The sequence below is a fragment of the Lissotriton vulgaris genome, chromosome 1_1, assembly GCF_964263255.1.
Source record: "Lissotriton vulgaris chromosome 1_1, aLisVul1.2, whole genome shotgun sequence".
Taxonomy (NCBI): Eukaryota; Metazoa; Chordata; class Amphibia; order Caudata; family Salamandridae; genus Lissotriton; species Lissotriton vulgaris.
Window position 1 is genome coordinate 1,476,915,695 of NC_141685.1, and position 25,193 is coordinate 1,476,940,887.

The 25,193-nt window shown below is 44.3% G+C and overlaps 1 protein-coding gene across 4 annotated transcripts in view; it reads right to left on the minus strand.

The window, feature by feature from the left end:
* Positions 1–25,193, minus strand: part of MAGI2 (membrane associated guanylate kinase, WW and PDZ domain containing 2) — a 2,816,921-nt gene that overhangs the window by 160,477 nt on the left and 2,631,251 nt on the right. For all 4 annotated transcript variants that reach the window (XM_086967329.1, XM_086967327.1, XM_086967326.1 and 1 more), the window contains one exon: positions 21,878–22,129. In XM_086967329.1, the coding sequence (XP_086823455.1) occupies positions 21,878–22,129 (252 nt within the window). The remainder of the gene's footprint in view (positions 1–21,877; positions 22,130–25,193) is intronic.

Below are 25,193 nucleotides of genomic sequence, written 5' to 3' on the forward strand. Positions count from 1 at the left end.
CAATCATTATCAACACTTGCCCTAACAAAATACAAGACATATAGGGTTTGTCATTGTTTGTTTTAATGGCTTAGTATATGCTGCAGTGTCCTAGTCTTGTAAAACTCAGCAGAAGTAGAGAGAACCTTCATTTTTAATCTCAATGTTGTAATGCATATCAGGAACACCGCTCATAATCCAATGTGTTAGTCCATTGTGTCTCTCACTGAATCTCGGGTGGAACAGGACTGGAAACACGCCATGGTCGTTCCCCTGCTTAAAAAATCTGGTGCTGACATCACCAATCTTGCTAACTTCAGGCCTATATCCCTGCTGCCAGCCTGTTCTAAAATCTTAGAGCGTTATGTTAACACCCAGCTTAATGAGTTTGTTGAAAACGCGGGATATCTCCATCCATCCCAATCAGGCTTTCGCGCTAATTACTCCACCGAATCCGCACTCCTTGGGGTAACTGAGCGACTCCGACACGGTATCGATGGCGGTGAGACCTTTGCGCTTATTCTTCTTGATTTAAGCGCTGCTTTCGATACCGTGTCCCACTCCATCTTACTGGAGTCTCTCTGTTCCCTTGGTGTTGTTGGATCAGCGCTTGCCTGGGTGGCCTCATTTCTTAATGAGCGCACCTTTCAGGTTTTCTCAAACAAAGCTGAATCTGCGACGCATTCTTCTGCCTACGGCGTCCCTCAAGGGTCTATATTGAGCCCTCTGTTGTTCAATATTTACATCAGACCACTTGCTTCCATCGTAGAGGACGCCGGTTTGTCTATATACTCATATGCAGACGACACGCAGATTGTGTTCTCTTTGTCTAGCAGCAGGGTTCAGGACACTTCTGCCCTTAAAACCGGCCTTTCTCGTGTTGCAGCTTGGATGCAAACGCATCTGTTAAAGCTCAACGGAGATAAGACCGAGGTGATCATACTAGGCAAACAAAAAGATCTATGGGGTCCAAGACACTGGCCCAGTGATATGGGTCCTCTGCCTACCCCCGTGCCTGTTGCTCGTAACCTCGGTGTCCTGATCGACGACAAACTCTCGATGAGGCAGCAGGCAACTAAGGTCGCTGCAATCTGTTTTAACACTCTTCGCTGGTTGCAGAAGATCATATGGATGTTGCCTGAGTCCACTCGTAGAACTGTCGTACAGGCCCTTGTGATGTCTCATATCGACTACGGCAATGTGCTTTATCTAGGAGCAGATAAAGCCACAATCAATAAACTCCAGGTTGTACAGAACTCAGCTGCTCGCCTGCTGCGCAATGTCCCACGGAGAACGTCTGCAAGGCAAGCTCTACGCGACCTCCATTGGCTAAAAATTTCGGATCGTGTGGCCTTCAAAACTTTGTGCCTCCTCTTCAAGATTCGTCAAGGTTCTGCTCCTGTCTACTTGCATAATCTTGCGCAGCCATATCAGCCTGGCCGCCTTCTGAGGTCATCTAACAGTGGCAATCTTGTGATTCCTAGAATCCGATTAGCAAAAATGGGAGGCCGTTCATTTGCATATCTAGGACCTAAGATGTGGAATGCTCTCCCGTTGGTGCTAAAAACAGAAACGAGTCTTCTTGCTTTCCGCAAAAAACTGAAAACTCTTCTGTTCTAAATTTTCCGGTCTTGTGTCTCCCTCTTTGCAGTTGTTTGTTTTCTTCTCCAGTCTGTCCCTGGCGCCGGGAAACCCACTGCGGGTAGCTGTGCGCAATACAAGTTCAATAAAATAAATAAATAAATACATATGCAAAGGATTCTATTGGTGCATGTGTTTTGATGTGCTTTACCTTACTTACACCTTACAGTGCTTTATATCATTCTCTGTGTCTCCTAGCCCAGCATTAGGGTACCTCTAATTACATCTGTAGGTGCGTATTACACAAGGAGGGCCTATGTTTTTACGTCTCGGCTCTAGACAGCACATGCGCTGTCTCGAAATAGACATGTTGTAGCTACTTTGTGGGTTGAGTAACTGACAACAAAGGGGATACCTTGTAATTTTCTGGGTTGAGGATTGAGATATGATGTATAAACTCGGACATGACACTATACGTTAATTTACAAATAAGGATATAACTTTATGGTGAAAGACCGGGACGTGAAAGTGAAAAGAATTGTGCTTTTGGCTCGATCGTGACACTCACTAGAACCCCTGTGTGGGTCGGAATTAACACCACATTTAAAGTAGGTTGATTTTCAAATATACTGATTTAATTTCAAGATGAATTTGCTTCTGCAGGCTACTGAATAGGCATCAGATACACGCGTGCCTTCCTTCTATCTTCCAGAATTACGTACTTGGACAGAATAGGTATTTACCCAGTTCCCCTTTTTACACGCATTAATCACTGGACACTAATGGTTGATAGGTGCACCAGTTTGTGACGCACAGACCTAGGCTTTTAAATCACGAAATAATATTGTGAATCTAATCAATTCACAAGCACGGGTGGATATGCCCTGTTGATGACTTTGACGCTTTCGTCTCATTTGCACTTGGGTAATAAGGTGGCACGGCTGCTGGCATTTGGCTTTTATAATGGTTTCTCTGCTCTCTCCATCGTATACTCTATCCTAGAATGTCGTTTGGATTTGTAACCCTTTTGTAGCTTAAATATTTTCCTTTACTTTTAACATTAGCACGCCTTTTGGTATTGACTATGGATGGCCATACTATGTACATAAGTAGCAATGTTGACACAGAAGGATGTAACATCATTAAAGACAGTAGTATTTTGTATATTTATGTTTACACAGCCTTGAGGAAGTCGCTGGATCACACCCTGTTGCGACGAAACACGTGTTGGTTGTGGCTGAAAACACCAGAATAAAGCCTGAACAAGAAAACTGAAAGAAATTGTGTACATCCTGTCTTTATATTACTGTATTTGCTTGTTACTAAGAGGGAAACCCTGCTATAATTTGAAACGTGTGCTTGGGAGTAGAACTCTTGTTCTTATCTCATCACATTGCTGTGCATTCTGGTGTTGCTAGCCTGTCACCCAACCTCATACCAATTCGCTGCTCCCTTCACCCCCTCCTTCATCGTTGCTTGCTTTGTGCACAGGCACTCGTGACAAAGGTATCCCAGCTTTCATGTACTAGAATACATAATGGCCAATGGAAAAGCTAGTCAATTGTAATGTATTATTTAACAAATGGTTTAATGAGCGCAGTGCACATATCTCGATGGCTGACAGGCTCCACCGCATGCAGCTTCATTTACGTCGCAGATATGACGTCTGGGAAGTAAGAGAGCCACATACGGAAAGCTGTGCATCAAAATGACTAACATTCAGGAACGTGTGGACTGATCTCTTTTCTAAGTCATTGAATTACACAAAACACTAAACAAAGGAAAGGCTAATGGATTTTGGATGATGGGAAGCATGCAGGATTAGAACGCAGTCATTAACGTGCAACTCGTGTGACATTTGCTATGCATGCTTTGCAACAAACTCTTCTGGTGCTACAGATGTTACTGCAGCGGCTGCACTAGACCAATTCCTGCAATGCAAAGTGAACCACTGCGTGTCTACCGTAAAATTAGCTGGGTCATGCACATGGAAGGAAGACTACAGGGAAGGGTTGTGAAAACAACTAAAGTGCTGACATTATATCAATAAGACTGACGAACGCTATGCGATGCACAGTGGTAACATAATGGACAACAGCAGCTATGGGACTGTTCTACGACTGAGAAGCCGTATATCAATCAAACCCGCTCCAGCACCGTACACAAATTCATAAACATTGCCAATGCCTATAGCACTCAGATTGCCGAGCACTATTGGCTATCCCATTGCTTTTATATCTATTGCCTGTGGCTCTCCAGTATATGCACTCTATTCTATTATTTATCATATTGCTGTTCAGGCAATACTGCACTCTTACTCCTTCTGATTGGCATAAAGAAAACCTGCAGTCTGAGGACATGCATGGACTGCTGCTGTGCTGGACATGAATCGAGATGCTATGCACTGTTGTAATTTTAGTTTTTGCTTTCTTAACTTTCATTGCTTCCTACCCTCATAGCTCTGTACATATAGAACTTGCACCCTTAGCACCCTTTCCTGAACAGGAGACCTCCATTTGTTTTTGGGGGACTCTGGTATCTGTCGCTGCTGCTGATATGTCAGAATCGACATTCGTCTACATACTGGTCATTAATAAAAGGTGAACTTGTATCCGCTCTTACAAACATGTTCATAGACAATCCATGCTCCTGCACAATGCCGGGTGGCATAACAAAAGTTGAGCCACTGACGACATCCGAGCCCTGCTCGACAACGGGGAAACAGCTGCCCTCATCCTCCTGGACCTCTCCACAGCGTTCGACACTGTCTGCCACCGCACCCTAGTGCAGCGCCTCAGCGACATCGGAATCCAAGAGAAGGCACTGGAGTGGATCACTTCGTTCCTCGCCGGAAGAACCCAGAGAGTCCGCCTCCCCCCGTTCAGATCCGAGGCCACCGAAGTCATCTGCGCAGTACCACAAGTTTCATCTCTCAGCCCCACCCTCTTCAACATCTACATGAGCCCCCTCGCGGCCATCGCACGCCAACACAACCTCAACATCATCTCTTACGCCGACGACACCCAGCTGATCCTCTCCCTCACTAACGACCCCGCCACCGCCAGAACCAACCTACACGAAGGGATGAAAGACATAGCCAAGTGGATGATGAACAGCCGCCTGAAACTGAATTCAGACAAGACGGAAGTCCTCATCCTTGGATCATCACCCTCTGCCTGGGACGACGCCTGGTGGCCCCCTGCCCTGGGCAGCGCACCCAAACCAACGGACGACGCACGCAACCTGGGCTTCATCCTGGACTCCTCCCTCTCAATGACCAGACAGGTCAACACCGCCTCAACGTCATGTTTCAACATCCTACGCATGCTCCGAAAGATCTTCCGATGGATCCCCACCAAAATCAGGAAGCAGGAAGACGGTCACCCAGGCATACGTCACCAGCCGACTGGACTACGGAAACACCCTCTACGCCGGAACCACGGCCAAACTACAGAAAAGACTCCAATGCATCCAGAACGCCTCCGCACGACTCGTCCTGGACATCATCCGACACAGCCACATCTCTGGACACCTGAGAGACCTGTACTGGCTCCCCGTCAACAAGAGGATCACGTTCAGACTCCTCACCCACGCACACAAGGCTCTCCATGACCAAGGCCCCAGATACCTCAACAACCGCCTGACCTTCTACACTCCCACCCGCCAGCTACGTTCGACCAGCCACGCCCTCGCCGCCGTTCCACGCATCCAAAGAGCCAACACGGGAGGAAGATCCTTCTCCTACCTGGCAGCCAAGACTTGGAACTCCCTCCCCACCCACCTCCGTCTGACCCAAGACCACCTCTCCTTCAGTAAGCAACTCAAGACCTGGCTGTTCGAGCAGTAGCGGACCCCCCTCCCCCAAGCGCCTTGAGACCCTCCGGGTGAGTAGCGCGCTATACAAATATCATGATTGGTTGATTGATTGAGGGGGGCCCCCTGCCATTGGGCCTGAATACTGTGCTGAGGGGACCCCCCACGGGGGCAGCGGGGGCTGCGGGGGCCTGTGTTACGCCAGATTGTTGTGTCTGAACCTAAAGTCATAGTTTTTCATGACGTTCATGGCAAACATTTACATTGTCCAGTGCACATTACCTTTATCGCCCTCTGGTGCACTGTACAAAGAGCACGTATAAAATCAAATGCTCGCAAGAAGTATCCACGCCTTACACCAATTTAGTATGCGTGCGTCTTATGTAAAAATAGAATAAGCTAAATCAAAAATACTCAATTCTTCCCCTTTTGCACAATTGTCAAATTATTGGTTTTGCCAGTACTTGTCTGTTTATGGTAGCTTTACAGGTTCCAAGAAAAGCATATATCTCGAGCACCGGATTTTGAAAATGCATTGCCCGATCTTGGAACAGAAGTCAGCAGGCTGCAAAAACAATAAAATGCCAGGCCCAAAAAACGTGTCAGTTTCTTTGTACACCATGGCAGGTGCCGACCGTGCTGGCCCTGCTCACTGCAACTGTCAGTGCCAGCTCTGTTGCTCTGTTCCTTCTCAGACATAGTTCTATGTCAGCCCCTTTGCTATGTACAATGCTCTATATACCCCAACTCATTATTGTGCACAAAATCAGCAACAACAATATATGCATTGTGTTCTGCCATTTGTTGCATATAGTCAGCATTCGACATTTATAGAGATGGATTGCTCCTTAGTTGTTCCATGTCTTGTGTGAGCAACTTGGCCTGTGCAGTTGTGTTGTTGCATCTTGATACTTCTAGTTCATCATTTACAATGGAAAACAAAGTTCAAAAAAACTAAAGGGAAGGAAAAAATTGAGAATGTCTGTTACCTGCTGCTGTGGGTCAAGTAGAGAGCTCCTATTTGCTTTTTCTGGGCTTCTAAATCTAAATGTGGCCATGACAATGGTGGTCTCAAATCACTGAATAGTTCAGAAGGATGTGTACTGATAGTATAACGCCGGCCTTCTCCGGCCCATCGTTAGTCAAATCTACCAAAAGAATGTGAGTGAGTTTTTCCTACTGCTTGGAAGGCCAGCAGGGACTACAAGGAGCCTACCGTGTTACTTCCCTTTGCTGTCATTGCAGTGCCATTCTTAAAAGAATTGGAACTTGTGTTTTTCTCACACAATTATTACTGCTGCTGCAGCAGCAGATGTTTCATTCTCAACTGTGCTCATTTCTGGCTTTAGAAAAGGGGGTGGTGATGGACAGAGTATCTGCATTAAGCAGAACACTCCTACCCAGTCAACAGATCAGGGCTTGATCCATTACCGTTTTTTAGCTCACTGCACCATCCCAGCTCAGAACTTGGCTACATGCAAATTAGTCTGTCCCTGGCCCAGTGCAACATGGGAACAGGGCAGACCAAACTACCAAGCCAATTCTTTTACTGGAAAGGAAACAAGCTTCCGGGGACCGGTTTCTGGCATTAAAGCCGTCTTCGGCCCGGCTTGCTTGAATCCTGATGGTGCAGTGAGCAAGGGACTCATGTCTGAGCATACCCTTCCACGCATTTCTGGCTTTAGCACAATCAGTGAATGAATGTGTTTTGATTAAGATCTAGTGCTCTAAAATGAGCTCCAGTGCGGAGCCCGTGCAAACCCCCGCTCAAATTAAGCATGGTTTACAATTCGTTATGGATGCCCCTGCTAGAACGTTCCTTACGTTTGCGACCTAAACACAGGTATCAAAACCTGCACAACTTACATTATCCTCTAAATACGTATAATCTTCCTAGCACTTCCATAAGCACTTGCTATCTTGCCGCGCCCTTCTACTTTGTATGCAAGAAGATGCATGTGAGCATCTTGCGCAGAGGTAGCCGGTTTAATAACACAACGACCTAAGGCTTTGATTAAGTAAGGACTTTGCCTTTGTGCGCGAGATGATAAACCATTCATCATTAGAGAGCTGAATGATTTAGTACCCGATTTATCATAGTTTTCACATTTGTGAGAGGGGCAATGACGATGACAAAGAAACCTTTTAATCTGCTGGCTATGCAGAGGTGTGAAAGAGAGCAGTGTTTGAAAGCATTGCTTCTGGTGATGTGCGGCCAGGATCACAAATGGCTACTTATGTGACAGTCTGCATTCATGTGTAGCGCCAACTCAGCAAACTAAATCTGTCAGTTCAGAAATAAACAGAAAAGTGGTTCCTATGAGCTTCTTCTTGAAGGGTTCTCTCACACTCATTTACATAGATTTGGTGTAGGGCAGCGCTGCAAGTCTTTTTGCTGCACTACCTTATCTACAAGATACACACAGTGCATTCCTTTCCTTTCAGCCAGCACTGGTGCACAATTTTGTGCCTTTCACTTATCCATCCATATTTTCACTTCATCCATTTATCCATCCATTTACACTTACACTCATCCATCGATCCTTTCACTCATTTTTCTATCCATCCTTTCTCCCATCATCCATCGATCTATCCTTTCACTCCCCTATCCATTCACCCTTTCACCTATCCATCCATTCATCCATCCATCCATCCAAACACCCATTGTCCCTTGTACTCATACACCCTCTCTCCATTACACTTTTCCATTCTTACATCCATCCTTTCACTCATTTATCCATGCATCTACTTATCCACCATTCCCTCCATTCATCATCCTTCCATTCACTCACTCATCCTCCCAAGTACATTATGAACCTTTGTCTGCCATGCTGCACACAAAAGAGACCCATAAAGAAACCCACTCCCCTCTGTAGCTGCTAAAGCAGGGAGGGGGTGTCAATGAAGGGTGACAAAGCCCCTGATGCAGAGGATTAACTGCACACTTACCTCTTAGTCCACTAGTGCAATTGTTTTCCGCAGCGTATGGTCAAGATAAGGAGCACTCTGTGCGCTCAGCTCCATAATGTTTTTTTTAAGTGAAATCATATGCAGGAGAGCAGTCGCCTGCACCCCTACAGCTGCCTGCCTCTCTTTGATAATCAACAAATTGTTGCCACCCACTCCCTCCTTGGCTTCATTGGCCTGCTCCAACAGGGGCGGCCTTAGGCATGTGCAAGCTGTGCACCTGCACAGGGTCACCAAACCCCAGGGGACTCCACGTCAATATATATCCTTAATATAATAATCCTCTGAGGATGGATACATATTTGCGTGACGGCCCCTGGCAGGGATTTGGTGGCCTCCGGCTCTGTTCCACTTCCAAACACCTTTACCCCGGGCCCCTCCCTCTTCACTGGCCTCCGCGCCTGCGTTTCTCCTGGTTCATAAGCTCCGGGGGGGCTCCGCCCCGCCCGGACCCCCTCTTCCGGGCCCCCTACCTACGCTCCCTGCAAAGGGCCGCCATGAGCCTAGAGCCGCCCCTGGCCCCAACCCCAGCCATTAAAGTGCACGGAGTTTTGTAACTCCTCACAGTGCCACTGTCCATGCCCCCAAAAGGAACCGGGTTGATGGCTGTCTAATTCAGCACTCCCTCTCATGTGATTTCACTGCTGTGGCTTGTGCCTGCAGGTCAAAGAAAACGTCGCCCCACTGGCGCTTGCCCAGTAGGACATCTGCAAAGTTTACTAGAGTTCACCCACGAGATTCAGCACACTGCCTTGAAGCAGTACTTTCCTTTTAGCTGCTCTGTTTTTTTCCCAATCCTTGCCTCTTCCCCGAGGGTGGCAGGGCAAAGCTCCTATCGCCCATGAACACCACTCACCCCTGATCTGACTTAAACCTGCATAGAATACGTTTCAAGGATCTAAGCAACACTGGATTCATGAGGACTTTGCATCCTAGATACCCAGGTCAAGGAAAAGCAGAGAGATTACAAATGTGGTGAGTCTATATAGTAAACAACCCCGCTTGGTACCGCGATTGTCTTTGGGAGCGCCTGCACCTGCTCACTTACCATGCTGAAATAACATAGAGATATTACAGCTTCACCTGTGGCCTTGAAAAAATGTTTCATGAGGGGAAATGCAACTTGTTGCAGTTAATTAATACTGGTTGCATTGTTGGTCTTTGATCCTTAACACCAGGTGACAATTCCAAGTGGTTGAGCATACATTCACTGAATTCCTTCAGTCCCTTGAGAGTTTCCATCCACTGAAAATCTACTTGAGCAGCAGCAAATCTACTCGAGAAGCAGCCCTCTGACCATGACTGCTCATGCCCTCCCGCCGCATTATAAAATGGTGCTCGGGGATGCCACATCTTGCTCGTGCTCATATGTCACATTCTTTCACCTGGCAATTGGAGGAATTTGGCCAGTACTCCGAGATACAAGAGTAATGCAGAGTCACCAGACAATGTGGCCGATAAATCATGTAAAACGTATGGGCCACACCATTCCCAAAATACAGACAAACTTTACCCACTAAAACCATGGGGCATATTATCAAGACCGGCGATAAAATTATCGCCGCTTTAGCGGCAGGAAACTGCCGCTAAAGCGGCGATAATGGGCTTGATAATATGTCCTTGTGAATTCCCATAGCAGCCCAGGTTCTGGTGTTAACTCGACGATTATCCTTTTTCTCCCCTATCCATTCACCATTTCACCTATCCATCCATCCATCCAAACACCCACTCTCCCTTTCACTCATACACCCTCTCTCCATTTCACTTTTCCATTCTTACATCCATCCTTTCACTCATTTATCCATGCATCTATTCATCCACCATTCCATCCATTCACCATCCTTCCAATCACTCACTCATCCTCCCAAGTACATTATGAACCTTTGTCTGCCATGCTGCGGACAAAAAAACAGACCCACAAAGAAACCCACTCCCCTCTGTAGCTGCTAAAGCAGGGAGGGGGTGTCGGTGGAGGGTGACGAAGCCCCTGATGCAGAGGATTAACTGCACACTTACCTCTTAGTCCACTAGTGCAATTGTTTTCCGCAGCGTATGGTCAAGATAAGGAGCACGCTGTGCGCTCAGCTCCATAATGTTTTTTAAGTGAAATCATATGCAGGAGAGCAGACTCCTGCACCCCTACAGCTGCCTGCCTCTCTTTGATAATCAACAAATTGTTGCCACCCACTTCCTCCTTGGCTTCATTGGCCTGCCCCAACCCTAGCCATTAAAGCGGCGATAATGGGCTTGATAATATGTCCTTGTGAATTCCCATAGCAGCCTAGGTTCTGGTGTTAACCCGACGATTACATGCTATGTATCCGCAGAGCCTTCAGCCTATTTTTCATCTTCTATGAATGAGTCACTACTATTTTCCAAAACTAAATAGGTCTATGTGAGCGACTCCGCAGATCACAGAGTTGCTAATACCCATAAACTGATAGCGGCCTCTTCCATATTGTATCCATTGGGAATTTCAGCTTTTTTTTTAGATAGCTACTATGCGGATAATCCACTAGCTCAACAAGAAGCATGTGCCATCAGCAGCTTACATACGCCTTGTGTGGCATTGGCTTGGTTGTTTATCTAGCGCTCACCAGGCACCTTGCGAGGGATAAAGCGCTTTAAATGCAAATGTTATGTGGAAGTTAAAACATTGATCTGCTTTTGTGCGGGGTTGCATAAAGCAAGCTTACTCTCTAATAAGATGACACATTTTGAACTGGAAAGTAATTCAAAAGGCTAAACTGGTTATGCAAATATTGTAAGGCAAAAAAATGCTTGTTTATAGAATATTTTTTTGATGAGGACCTAAGAACCCTAATATTCTCTATTGTTGTATTTAATTTACTCATCCAAAAACCTCTTTTATATGATGATATTATACAGTGAAACAATTTAATGAGTCCCCGAGGGCAGCATTCTGTGTGGCAATTGGCTTCGCGATTCTGCACAGCGACGTTGCCTTCTCAGGCATTGCTTTGCACTTTAGATGGGAAGATGCAATGATCAGAGATAAACATTCCACATATTCATTAATAAACACTTCACACGTTAGATGACGCTAACGGCGTACTGTATCCTTATGAAACCGCGTCTGCTAATAATAATGAAAGATGAGCAACTGTTTGATGTGTGACTGAATCTGGTACCTGCTTCTTCGTGTTGCCTACCTCTTGTGCATTATTTTTGCAGATTTATATAGCACAAACTCGAACTGAAGGTATTGGAGGGCTTTACATGAGCATCAGTTACGTTACACAAGGCCACATTCATAAAAAAATTAAAAAAAATTGGTAGGCAGGTTAAGTGATTTGCCTAGAATCACAGGATGTGGAGTTGGCCCAGAGGATCGAACCCTGGTCTCACAGCCCTAAAATCGGCAGTCTAGCCATAAGGTATGGTGCTCGCCAAGACCTATGATATGTGTAGTATAGGCGCCTACCGGGACTCTCAGCCAGCCCCCTACACCCGTTATGCTCTTGCACGGTTATTCATATTTTCTCTCACCCATTACAACATACAAAAGCCAGTCCACTTCCGTTATTGAATAACTTCAATGTGAGTGACGGCATTCCGCTCTTTCACAAGGGGCACATCGAGAAACAGTGTAAGTTGCCTTCAATGCCACTGTGCTAGGGACTATTACGGTAATGTGTGCTTTTGGGTCCAATCATCTTTTACTTCTAGCCAGTTATTTAATTATGAATATATAAAGAGAATGACTTACAAGGTTCCCTAACACTAAAAATTTACAAAAGCCATGACACAAAAAAACAAACCAAAAGGCTAGCAGCAAACAGCACACCTATTGCCTTTGCAAATGTTCGTTTTTATTATTAAAATGCCACTTCTTTTGCAATATGTACGTATCTAGAATGCACAATGGTTAACTTCTTACATTGTTTGAGGTCCACAAGAGCTGCATCTTTATCATCTGCACAGGTCAATGCCAACATAAAAGGTGTAATCTCGCCCTTCAGGATGGAGGCAGATGCTGCTGCAATTTCAATATATGATGCTTATCACTAAAGTCTGGGAAACCGTGACCAGCAATTAACAATGTACCTATCGAAATCCCCTAATTGCTAACTTAGTCCCCCTGCCTATGGTGCAACTACAACTGTAATTACACTAATGGGTAACTCCAGATTTTGAGGACCTGTCCCTCCGCATTGTTCATGACGATTAGTTGCCTTACACTGTTGTGTGTAACATTCTTTTCACTCATTGAGCAGATTCAGTAGCAGGATAATGGGAGAACGGCAGCATGAGGTTCGATCCTTCCAATTCAGCAGGTCAGAAGAGTCACAAGACAGTGTGCTTGAAGGGTAATACAACAGGCGCTCTTCTTGGAAAGAGGAGAATTAGTCAACTACTGGGAATTGTCCTTACTACAACAACCCAGATTGTTACTCGTTTTCTAAGCATGATTTCTGTTTCTAAGGGGACAGAAAGCTTTAAAATTGAACATTGACAGTCCCTAGTTGGCTGTACCTACTGTTCCTTGCCTAGTATTGTTTCCTTTGTTCCTGATGTTCCCCTGTATTTTCCCATTTGGCGTAGCTTGAATGAGGGGACGCTCGATCAGTGTGAGGTTGCTCGACATGCCACCGCCATCTCCTCAGGTCAATTACCGCTCCCGGTGTGCAGGCATCTCCCAGTGCTCGTCAGCGTTTGGCTCACCTCTGAAAATATTTTTCCCTACTTATGAAGGTATTAAACCAGAAACATGTGTCTAGGGATATGATTTAAGAAAATACGGGCACTGGCCATGAACTCTTTGAACATTTTGTGATCCTCGAACTAAACGAAGAATAATGAACTGCAATGACCATGAGGCAATGGGGTAATCCGGCAGTGACATGTTGGCGGCTCTCCCAACCCCCTTTTGAACTTTGTAAAATGGCTCCCGTGAGCCAAACGCTGACGAGCACTGGGAGATGCCTGCACACCGGGAGCGGTAATTGACCTGAGGAGATGACGGTGGCATGTCGAGCAACCTCTGAAAATATTTTTCCCTACTGATGAAGGTATTAAACCAGAAACACGTGTCTAGGGATATGATTTAAGAAAATACGGGCACTGGCCATGAACTCTTTGAACATTTTGTGATCCTCGAACGAAACGAAGAATAATGAACTGGAATGACCATGAGGCAATGGGGTAATCCGGCAGTGACATGTTGGCGGCTCTCCCAACCCCCTTTTGAACTTTGCAAAATGGCTCCCGTGAGCCAAACGCTGACGAGCACTGGGAGATGCCTGCACACCGGAGCGGTAATTGACCTGAGGAGATGACAGTGGCATGTCGAGCAACCTCTGAAAATATTTTTCCCTACTGATGAAGGTATTAAACCAGAAACACGTGTCTAGGGATATGATTTAAGAAAATACGGGCACTGGCCATGACTCTTTGAACATTTTGTGATCCTCGAACTAAACGAAGAATAATGAACTGCAATGACCATGAGGCAATGGGGTGATCCGACAGTGACATGTTGGTGGCTCTTCCAACCCCCTTTTGAACTTTGTAAAATGGCTCCCGTGAGCCAAACGCTGACGAGCACTACGAGATGCCTGCACACCGGGAGCGGTAATTGACCTGAGGAGATGACGGTGGCATGTCGAGCAACCTCTGAAAATATTTTTCCCTACTGATGAAGGTATTAAACCAGAAACACGTGTCTATGGATATGATTTAAGAAAATACAGGCACGGGCCATGAACTCTTTGAACATTTTGTGATCCTCGAACTAAACGAAGAATAATGAACTGCAATGACCATGAGGCAATGGGGTAATCCGGCAATGACATGTTGGCGGCTCTCCCAACCCCCTTTTGAACTTTGTAAAATGGCTCCCGTGAGCCAAACGCTGACGAGCACTGGGAGATGCCTGCACACCGGGAGCGGTAATTGACCTGAGGAGATGACGGTGGCATGTCGAGCAACCTCTGAAAATATTATTCCCTAATGATGAAGGTATTAAACCAGAAACACGTGCCTAGGGATATGATTTAAGAAAATACGGGCACTGGCCATGAACTCTTTGAACATTTTGTGATCCTCGAACTAAACAAAGAATAATGAACTGCAATGACCATGAGTCAATGGGGTAATCTGGCAGTGAGATGTTGGCGGCTCTCCCAACCCCCTTTTGAACTTTGTAAAATGGCTCCCGTGACCCAACGCTGACGAGCACTGGGAGATGCCTGCACACCGGGAGCGGTAATTGACCTGAGGAGATGACGGTGGCATGTCGAGCAACCTCTGAAAATATTTTTCCCTACTGATGAAGGTATTGAACCAGAAACACGTGTCTAGGGATATGATTTAAGAAAATACGGGCACTGGCCATGAACTCTTTGAACATTTTGTGATCCTCGAACTAAACGAAGAATAATGAACTGCAATGACCATGAGGCAATGGGGTAATCCGGCAGTGACATGTTGGCGACTCTCCCAACCCCCTTTTGAACTATATATATAAATATATACACATATAAATATATGTATATATATTATATACACACACACACACACACAGATGAAGAGGCAGAAGCACCTGGATAAAACAAAAGTACGTTAGTGTATGGTAGCCTCTGTAAAGAGTGAACAGTTTAGTCCTCTTGGTTCCTAAAATGTCACAAAACTATTTGAGAACTATAAAGAAAATGACAGTGCTCTCTAAGCAAAGAGTGTCCGAAAAACGAGACCCTCTCCCATTTGCTCTTCCTGCTTCCTTGTAACGATCATGCTAACAGACAGTTGCTTGTACTGCCCTTTCCAAGGCAGTGCCTGACACCTGGATATAAATCTCAGGGCGCTAGTTGCAAGAGGTTGCCGACGGGCAAAGATCTCTGCGCTTGATACTGTGGACTATTAAACGTTTCTCACCTGCAAATCCTAATGTGGGTTACCCTCGAATGGCCACCGTGGCCTTTTAACTCAACACATTTCCCATGCATAGCTCTCTCTCACCTTTTGAAGGGCCACGTTAAATCACCTCGCTGATATATATGTCGGTGCTTTTAAGAATTGTATTTCTTCCATTAAACGCAATTCCTTTTCAGGGACGCAGAATACCTTTCAAACTGCGAGCAGGCTTCGCTAAGTATTTTTTTTAGCTTTACTGTAATGTCTTTTATCACTGGCAGTAAGTCGTTTGGTGCAGCACTCAGGCGGAGATGTGGAATTCTCGTCTTCATTTCCTCATTCAGTATAAAGAGCACAGAAACTGCATTTTTGCACATTCCCGCAATTACGTCCTCATCAGTTGCGTGAAAGGCTTTTCTGCAAATGGCTGCCCCATATCAACTTTACATGCACAGTGCCTACTCTGCATTTCTCCCTATGAGAAAATCAAATGTCGCTTCCATTCCTCTCAATTATTGGTCTTTACGAAACAGCTGGAAACGCACTATACCTTTAATGCCAAAGGCATATTCTCTCCGACCAACAGCCTCCGAAGAGCTTCACTGGTCAGATAAAATTCCACTGTTGGAGTGATTTTTTGTGCATTAGATGATGTGGTTGCAATGGTGCTGGGGGTTTCAGATTAAGTTGGAATGAATGAAAAAAGGGTTCTTCTTCAAACATGTGTTCTTTCACAGGCATAGGTTTTCTTAGGGACTCCTCCACAGGTTCTGCCTGCTGCTCATGTCTATATAGTACTATAGTTCCAGCTCTCTGAGAAACTCTCAAGGACTCTTCTGCTAACCACTGCATTCTGAACACAAGGGCCCGATTCACAAAGGGACTCCGCATTGTGAATCGGGCCCAAGGCCTCTGTAATGGTAACTGAGTGAACACTTGCCTCTGTATTAGCTGGATAGCACTGATGACTTCTTTGCCCAGTATTTATTTCCTGCAGTAGTTATAGATTACTTTAAGGCTCCTAGGTTGGCTGTATTGTGCTGCTAGATGATTGTTCCCACACCACTGTATTCGTTGTTCTATATTTGTTAATGATTGCTTTCTTTCTCCTGTGTTGGCTCTACTGCACTTTTCGCTGGATGCAACCTAACCATTGTGTTCATTGCACTGCATTGCACAGCTTATCGCTTCCTTGCCATTATGCTGGTTGTACTGCACAGGTTGCCGCCTGCCACCCATATTGCTTGTACCACACTTTCTGGTGATTTCCTTCCTATTGAGTTGATTAATAATTATTTAATGAATTAATTATTAAACTACATATACTTTGCTTTCCTACAGCTGTATTATTTGTGATAGCTTGGTTGCTAATTGCTTCCTTGCCACTTTACTGGTTAGATTGAATTGGTAGCGGGTGACTTCCGGGCATCTGTGTTGGCTGTACTGAACTATGTGTTCACTGGACTGCACTATTGAGAAAATGGAGAAACTAAGAGCGAGAAGCAGGAGATGATCTGTGATCTTGTCTGGGACCTCTAGCTGGGACCTCTAGATATTGGATTTGCAGGAGACAGAAGTGAGGTAGTGCTTTCTTGGTCTCTGAGAACCCAGATCCTGGCTAAGGTGTTCTCCAAGAAGCAAATCCTAGCAATCCTTACTCCTATTGAGTGGGTTGTGGAGCTCCCATTAAGGATACGCTAAGCATCAGGCTTGCAGAGGTTTCGAATGAGGGTCGTAGAGACACGTGAAAAGAACGATTATGCTGGCTTCTCACGCCTAGGACATTTGAGAAAGCAGCATTGAAGGGGTAGAGCGACATTACCCACCTTACATCGAATATTATTATTTAGAGGCTCAGAACCTCTGCTGCCAGCGACTGAATGCAGGATGTTGTAACTCTTCCTCATAACTACAACAAATGATCATGTATTCCATGGAAATACTGATGCTTGGGGCTCCGGCATAGATGTAGGCTTTGGACGGGTAGCAAAGATACAACCTCTGATGCAATCTCTTTACCAGGAATGCACAGGCGAGGTATGGAGTGCTCAAAAAGAGCCAGATGGTTCCCACATTGATCCCGGCACAGGTCACTGCTGCTGTTACTAGTCTACTGACGTAGCAGATGTGCTTGGCAAACATGCGCATTACCCCAGTAAATAAGTGAAGATAACTGATAGCAATAACATTTTTGGTTAATGTTCATAAATCAGGCGAAACCACTGTGTACTGGGGACAAGTGACATTAAAATCACTCAAAATATGACTGGTGAGGTGATGAGCACCGCAATGGGCTACATGATGTGATTGTGTGTTGGAGGGTGGATGTGCTTCAAGTGGCTGCCTATTGTTCTGCAACAGTAGTTGCCTTTGCGCCTGAAAGGAGCTCTGTGCATGGTTGATGAGGCATTCTGCCTCGGATGGAGGCAGAGTCTCTGTCTCCTCGATATGTGTTACTCGCGCAAGGGGAGGGCAATTTATGCATGCTGAGCTCCGCTCCTTTTAATATTAATGTCATGTTTGGCACCCAGAACTGCAGCACAATGTGCTTTGTGCCTACTCCATTGTGCTCTGTAATGTAATGCTTCATAATACTGATGTTCGTTCTAAAATTGTAGTGATAAATGAAAAACTAAGTTTAAAAAAAAAAAGTAAGTACATTGGAATAATACTTATGAGTAAATGTAAAATGCCTAAAAGGTGGCCAGATGATTCCAGACTTGCAGAATTTAGAACCACATAAAATTCTTGTGGGTGCATTATCTGGTTGCACAGAATATTGCAGCCACCACATGCACTTTTGGGCCACAACTAAGGATGAACTCAGTCACGGGGATCCGACTATGTAGCCACTATCAGTTATCTGGAGTGAAATGTTGATTTAGAACCAAGTCCTGTATCTTTTTTGATCCTGTAGTGCCAAAGTGGTCATGATCCTACGCTGGTAAGCAGGACCAGTGAGGCTTGTGACCATTGTTGCTGAAGATGTCAGAGGAGTCCACTGGTATCCACTTCTGCGGTTCTGAATGTGCAGGAGGGTCCTGGGTGTTGAGAGCTGATCTCAGTTGGGTCCTGGAAGATGTCCAGCTGGTGGCCAATCCCAACCCGCCCTTTAGTGCTGAAGGTGATTGGTTGATGTGTAAAAGAATAAACAGCCTCTGTGGCTGCTCCTGTGGGTTGGTGCATGTGGTACATAAACAAGGATGCGTAGTCCAGGTGTAGTGGAAGATCCCTCTTTATTAGCAGGTAGTTAGGTGGCAGGTTACAGGATAAGAAGATGCAAGGAGAAAACCCCACCAGGAGAGAGCTACGAGCTCCTCAGCCTGAGATGACCAACTGACAATCTCAACACAGTAAGGCACTCAAACATTCCATGATGTACAGGACATTCTGATAAAGTGGTAGAGAGGGAAAAGACATAGAAACCATTTACCAAGGTGCACGAAGGGCAATGACTGATGCTCTTCAGGGTTCAGGGCTATGCACTTTGGTCAAAGGAGGATTTCTTCAGTGGGCTAGGTACAGGTCAGTCCTTTGAACGTGTTGTAGGCCTGTGGTTCAGATATGGAGGTAGGACCACACGTCCATGGGTGATTCACTGGGTCCTTTGGCATTTGGAGACACTCCCACTCTTTGGAACTTTCCGTTCACTCAGTGCAGTTTGCAGTCTCTCTTTGTGTCCAGGTGTGTGCAGCAGGTGCAGTCCTATGTGCCCCCTCTCTCTTGTGCAGTACTGAGGTCACACACTCGATTGCTTTCAGTTGGTCCAGCAGACCTGAGTTCTTGGGATCAGGGGTGCCGTATTTAAACTAACAATCTCACTCGGGGAGGAGGGGGTTATTACTAGACAATGGGCAAATGCGACCCCAGGTAGCCCTATCCACCCGGTGACTGGTACCTGTGAAGTGTGGCATCCAGGTATTCCATAAGTCACAGTTTCTCACCAAACTCTAGCCGAGGGTTGCGGCTAGCTACGGTCTACTTGTGCTTTAGGAAAGCGGTTCTACACAGGTTTTCTTGCTTATTCATAGATGTTAGGCTGTCTAGGGCTACAATGGCATGGGTGGGAGCAATATTTGCTCACCAGAAGTGGTGACTCCTTTAAAGCTTGCACTCTTTTATCCCCCTCTCCAAAGGGTATCCTGCCTGGTAGGAGGTGTGACCTCTGCCTTGGGAAGCTGTTTGTTCTCCTGCCAGCAGGGTCGTTCACAGTGCAGAGACAGCCGATGTGTACTGGCCATGCCACTGGCTGGCTGTGGCAACGAGATGAGTAGTTTCTTAAAGGATTATTTTTAATAATTGTGTATTAAATCTGACTTCAGGATACATTTGGGTTTAATGCCACAATTTCTCTGATACCAAACAGTATCAGTTTTGGTGGTCTGATTGCAAAGTTAGCCCAGTGGGGCAACCCCCGTTTTAGTTAATGAGGCTATCATCCTTGCTACAGCAAAAACGGCTTTTAGGGGGTTTGGATGTTGGGATACAAGAAATATGTATCCCACCTAACAATACCTTGCACCCTGCCTGCTGGGAATCACAGGGCCTCATTAGGGATGACTTACAATTAATGGCTGAGAAGGTTATGGCTTTGCACCAATGGCAAAGTCGAGTTAGCAGTTTAAAACCTGCTTCAATTGCAGTTTGGGAGTCATTCTTGGCCTTGTCAGCACCGGTGTGGCACAATCAGTGCTGCAGTCCACGAGTGACACTTAACTTACAGGCCCATGGTATACAAAGTACAATATACGAGGGACTTATAAGTAATTTAAGTCGTGCCCATTAGGTGTAACTAATTTACCATGCACAGTTTTAGGGGTCAAAATCACTGGCCCTAGGGCTAGTAAACAGAGTTCAGAGCACTTTCAGAATCGAAAACCATCAGCATTAAGGAAAATAGTGCGGAGGTAACCATGCAAAAAGAAAGGCATTTTCCCGCATTGTCAAACTTTGAACCAATAACTTAAAAAATAATTGTAACTTGTTGCTTTAACACATTTAAGGCATGTGTGTGTTTTTCCACAGTTAAATTTCCCCCGTTTCTCTCATTAGTATGTTGTCTTAATGAATGTTTTTTTTTTCAGAAATATACAGCACAATAATTCCTCAATGTATTTAGATACACAATTCAATTCTCAAACAAAACACAACTCATCAAATGCGCCTCTGCAGTACAAATAATCAGTAGATGTGCAAGGCATATGTGGAGAAACCGTATATAACAGGGTTCGGTAAATTTAAATCACTCCAGCATAATTCACATAATTTGGGGCGTTTCATGTTATGCTTGAACACAAAACTTTAAAAATGACGTCCTTTTGCAAGATTATTTGACATTCGTTGTAAAAATTCACCCCAAATACACAGGAACAACAGAGTGCGAGCAGCTGATTTTTGCAGTGCTTTTGCTGAAATTGATCCTCATGCTAGCGATTGACACAAGGACTCAGTGCAAACTTAAAAATAGCATAACATGGTAGATCTGCATTTTGCTTACTTATACTTAATTTTTCATAATTTTGACAACATTTTCGTGTAATCACTTAAAAGGAAATTATGTGAAAAGGGCACAACTAGTATTTAATTGTGACTCATAGCCCTCGGCGAGATTTCTCTGCAGCAGTGGGAATATGTAGGTGTAAAGTTAGAATATTTGCGAAATTTCACAAATAGCATTTCTCTTTTCCCATAAAAACAGTTATCCATGTAATATCCTCCCTTTAACCCCATACGCTTTTAAAAGTAAAGATGCTCAATGCAGGAAAGTTGATAAAAAAAGATGCTCCCTCTATGCAGGAGAGTTGATCAATGCCCACAAAGTTAAGAAACTCTTTTTACCAGTTTATTTTACATACATGGTATGTTTACGCACGTACAATGCAATGTTTAATTAAAGTAAACAATTTGCACTCTTTATCTTCTATTTATCACTCATATCTTCTTCTCTCTCACATATAGGCTAATTTGGGATGTGACATCCTAAACAGCTGAACGTTTTCGGAAGTGTGAAGGGTTCCTGTCAAAATCCAGCACATGTTGTGAAACTTCTGGATGCCAAAGTGCAACAGTGGTATTCTGACCACACATATGCAAGGCCTTCACCTTTTATCAAAAAGAATAATACTAATACTGCTACTACTACTGCTACTACTACTTCTACTACTACTGCTACCACTACTACTACTACTACTAATAATAATAATAATATTAATATATCATGACAATATTAATACATGTTATTGCTTGCAGTATGTCTATTATTATTAATATAATATGAATTGTTATTGTTATTAATATTATACTCAATTCTGATAACTACACAGATACAAATAATATTAACATAGTAACAAGGATAACAACATTGTTATTAATATTATTAATACAAAATATATACTAATAATAGCAATAACAATCGTGATAATAATAGTACTATTAATGAAACTGCTGCTAATAATAAGAGTAAAAATAATAGGAAGAAGATAAACTAGAAAGGAAGAAGGAGGGAGGAGGTAAAATAAAAAGAAATTGTCAACAACACAGGGTTTCCTCTATCGGTCACTGTACAAATCACTGCAGAGCCGTGTTAGGGTGGCAGGTCCTGGCACCGCATGTGCCCCCTGGGTCTGAGGGAAACCACTTTACTCATAAACTGTCTTCTTACCTACTGCTGGTCCCGTGTCTGGTCGGTTCAAGGAGCTGATGATAACAAACCCAAAGCCCTCATTCTCCTTGCGATGGATGACTACGTCGCTGGTTTGCACGCTATGAGGTGCAAAGCCATCTGGGGGCAAACTATTGCTGGGGGCGGCATGGTTACTGTTGCTATTGGGGTAGGAGGCATAGTCACTTCGCGGCGAGCTGTGATGAGTGGACACGGAGCCCGGGCTTCGGCCATTCTCCGGGCATGGTTCTCCTAAAAACAGAAAGGATTTCATTGTTAGAGGCACCTGTGCCTTTCATCAGTCTTTATAAATCTCCATCTCATTTCAGACTGAATGCTGTACATTACCATAATGCAGTCCATTACTCTAAGTGCTCAGAAAAGTTGTGTAAAGCCAGCACTCATACTCATGCATTTTCCGCTAGGAAGCAGCGCCCAGACAAAGGAGGATAGAAATATTGTGACAATACATACACGAATCAATAGCACAAGGCGGTAACCTATCCATTAGCTAATATGGCTTCTTGCAGGACACGCCTCAGCCTGTCCTTAGATGTGTGAGCTCCAATGAAAGGAAACCATAAACAAAGACTGTACTTGAATAGGAACTGAGGGATCTATTCTTAAGAGGCGGTCCAAGAGTGTCCTCCTCACCCGAAGCGCCAATAATGTAGAAATAACGAGGCACAAATGTTTATCGCACAACTCTGCAGGCGAAACCTCTTCACTACTCAGTAAATCACTTAAACATTTGTAAAGGAAGTCTTTCATGTTAAATCTGCTGTTAGTGGGAGTCCTGGAAACTGCATTTTGCTTATGGCAACTTGATTGTATGCTTGGATTCAGTAACTCCTTCTGCCCAAGCAATGTCTCTGCCACAACATGCTTAGGGAACCTTATTTGACCTGGAAAGTAGTCCTACAGTAATGCAAAGTAGCACTAGCACTCATTTGTGTCAAGGAAGAGTACCATAGGGTTGTATGACATTACAACGCATGCTAATACTTCGCATGCCATTACATTGCGGTTTTTACAACGCAAGTCCTTACAACAACTTGCGTTGGAGGGCGCTGGACTTAGGAGTGGTATAATTTACTATTCCAACTCCAGTCTACATACAGTAGGGAAGGTGTTGGATAGTAAATTATACTATTCCTTGTCCTAGAGCGCCAACCAGCGCAAGTCGTTGTAATGACTTGCGTTGCAAAAACCGTGATGTAATGGCATCACGATGTAACGACCGCGTTGTAAACGACGTTTCCCGTACCATGGGTGGGGCATGGGTGTACCATGATTCTTGTTGCAATACTTCATTTACTAACATTTGAACACAGAAATTTGCGCCAAAAATAGTGCCTCTTTGAGGCTGGCATCTTTGAGAAATGTTTTTAATTCTCTGAACGTTTCCAACTTTACATATCAGCTGCATTGTACATCACACACAAAGAGAGCAAAGTGTTAAACTTTGTGTATTGTACGGGAAGGGCATTCTGTTTTCTTTAACTTATTTCACCAACTTGTTGTGTACTGTGCTTTGTCCTTGATGGAGCAAAGTTCTCAACCCAAAGTGCAATCTCAAGTGTTGGTTCTCTGTACAACAGGTACATTTCTGCATTGCCCCTTTCTATTGATTTACTCCCTACCATACACATACCCTAAAAAGATATCAGCGAGCCCCTGATGTGCCACTCGACACAAGCATGTAGGAATTTTCACTGCCTAGCTTTGGTCCCAGACCTGCTCCAAAGACCCACAGACTCAATTAGACATATTTATCATGTTTTGGTAACCCTGTCTCCAGCAATGTCACTGTACTTGACTACAGTGACAAATCCTTTCCATAGATGGCTGTTGACCAAATTGCGGTTTAACCAAATACACATGGTCCTATGGGATGTGGAGGAGTGGAGTAGACCCGAAGATGTTGCCCCATGCAAGTGCGATGATTATTCACCGCAAGACATTATGCACTTTATGTTTTTCTGCCCACTGTTTCAAGACGCCAGGAAAAGGTTTATCATTCCACTGTTAAAACGTATGAATTTTATTCAGTGCAAGCCAGCTTTAATGTTTTTACAATTGGTAGAATCTCCATTAACCATGTTCTGTGATGCCAGCTTTCTTGCCGCGTCTGTTAGAGAGAAGAGGGCCAGACAAAATACTGTACAAGTTACGATCCTCCTAAATAATATACAATGTACCTGTATTAATTGCTTAAGGTGATTATGATTGATCATGAATTTTTTACTGTTTATGAAATGTTTTTATCTTGTATAATAGTTATTTACTAGATTTTTAATATTTCTGTATATGTATAGCATACTTTTATGATTTTAATTAATCGAATAAAGTGGTTTTGACTTGACTTGACTTGACATATTTCTCATCTTTTCTATGGGATACATTATTTTACACAGATCTTCGGAAAATGGAAATCTGGGATGTATTCTTTTTTAAAACATCCAATGTCGATCCACGAGGACTTGATCCATGCCACATTTTCAGGCTAAGTGTACCGTAGATAATAATTCCTATTATGATTCGACGTCTTACATTTATCCATATGGATATCCTCGAAATCTGGCGCCTGCTACAGAAACGTGAACTTATTGAATGAATTTCCATTGCTGTTCAGACGTTCTTCATTTAAATACATTTCTTTCATTATGATGAAGTTCATGCCTCCATCCAAACATAAGGATTTAAACAGTAGTTAGATATTTCTTGATCATAGCTCATTGAGCATCCGCCAAGAGCAAGCTGTTTGACAGGCAACGTGCGCCCTTCATTAGCCCTTCACAACCCTGAATTAAAATGATTACAGATGGCCAGGAGGAAGGAACTGCAAACAATTACAGGCTGCCACGTTAGACTGACACTCTCCAGGAGCCACTGGAGCAAATCCGCAGCCCAGTGACACCGCCGGTGACAAAAGAGATCTCATTTTCTGGCTGTCATGTTTTGGAAGCTTGGGACTGTGTACGTCAGCACGCCTGGAGCCCGGGGAGAACGAGCCTGCTCCTGGGCGGTCGCTGGAGATGGCTGGCACCCTACCACAAAATGGATGCAACACTCTCCGGCATTGCTGTGCGCGGGAAGGTCATTCTGGAGGAAACTTTTGTCAATTCTTAAGGGTTTTGCTTCAATAACTTGTGGAGAGCTGTGCTTAAGCGAATGCATGGTTTATGTTTACAATTTCAGGCAAGAAAGTGCATGTCAGCAATGCAATGTATGGAATGTTCGGTTGCCCTATAAGGGAAATGTTATAATCTTCTTGCAAATCCTTGACTAAAACCACAACACGTCTTTTGAGTGA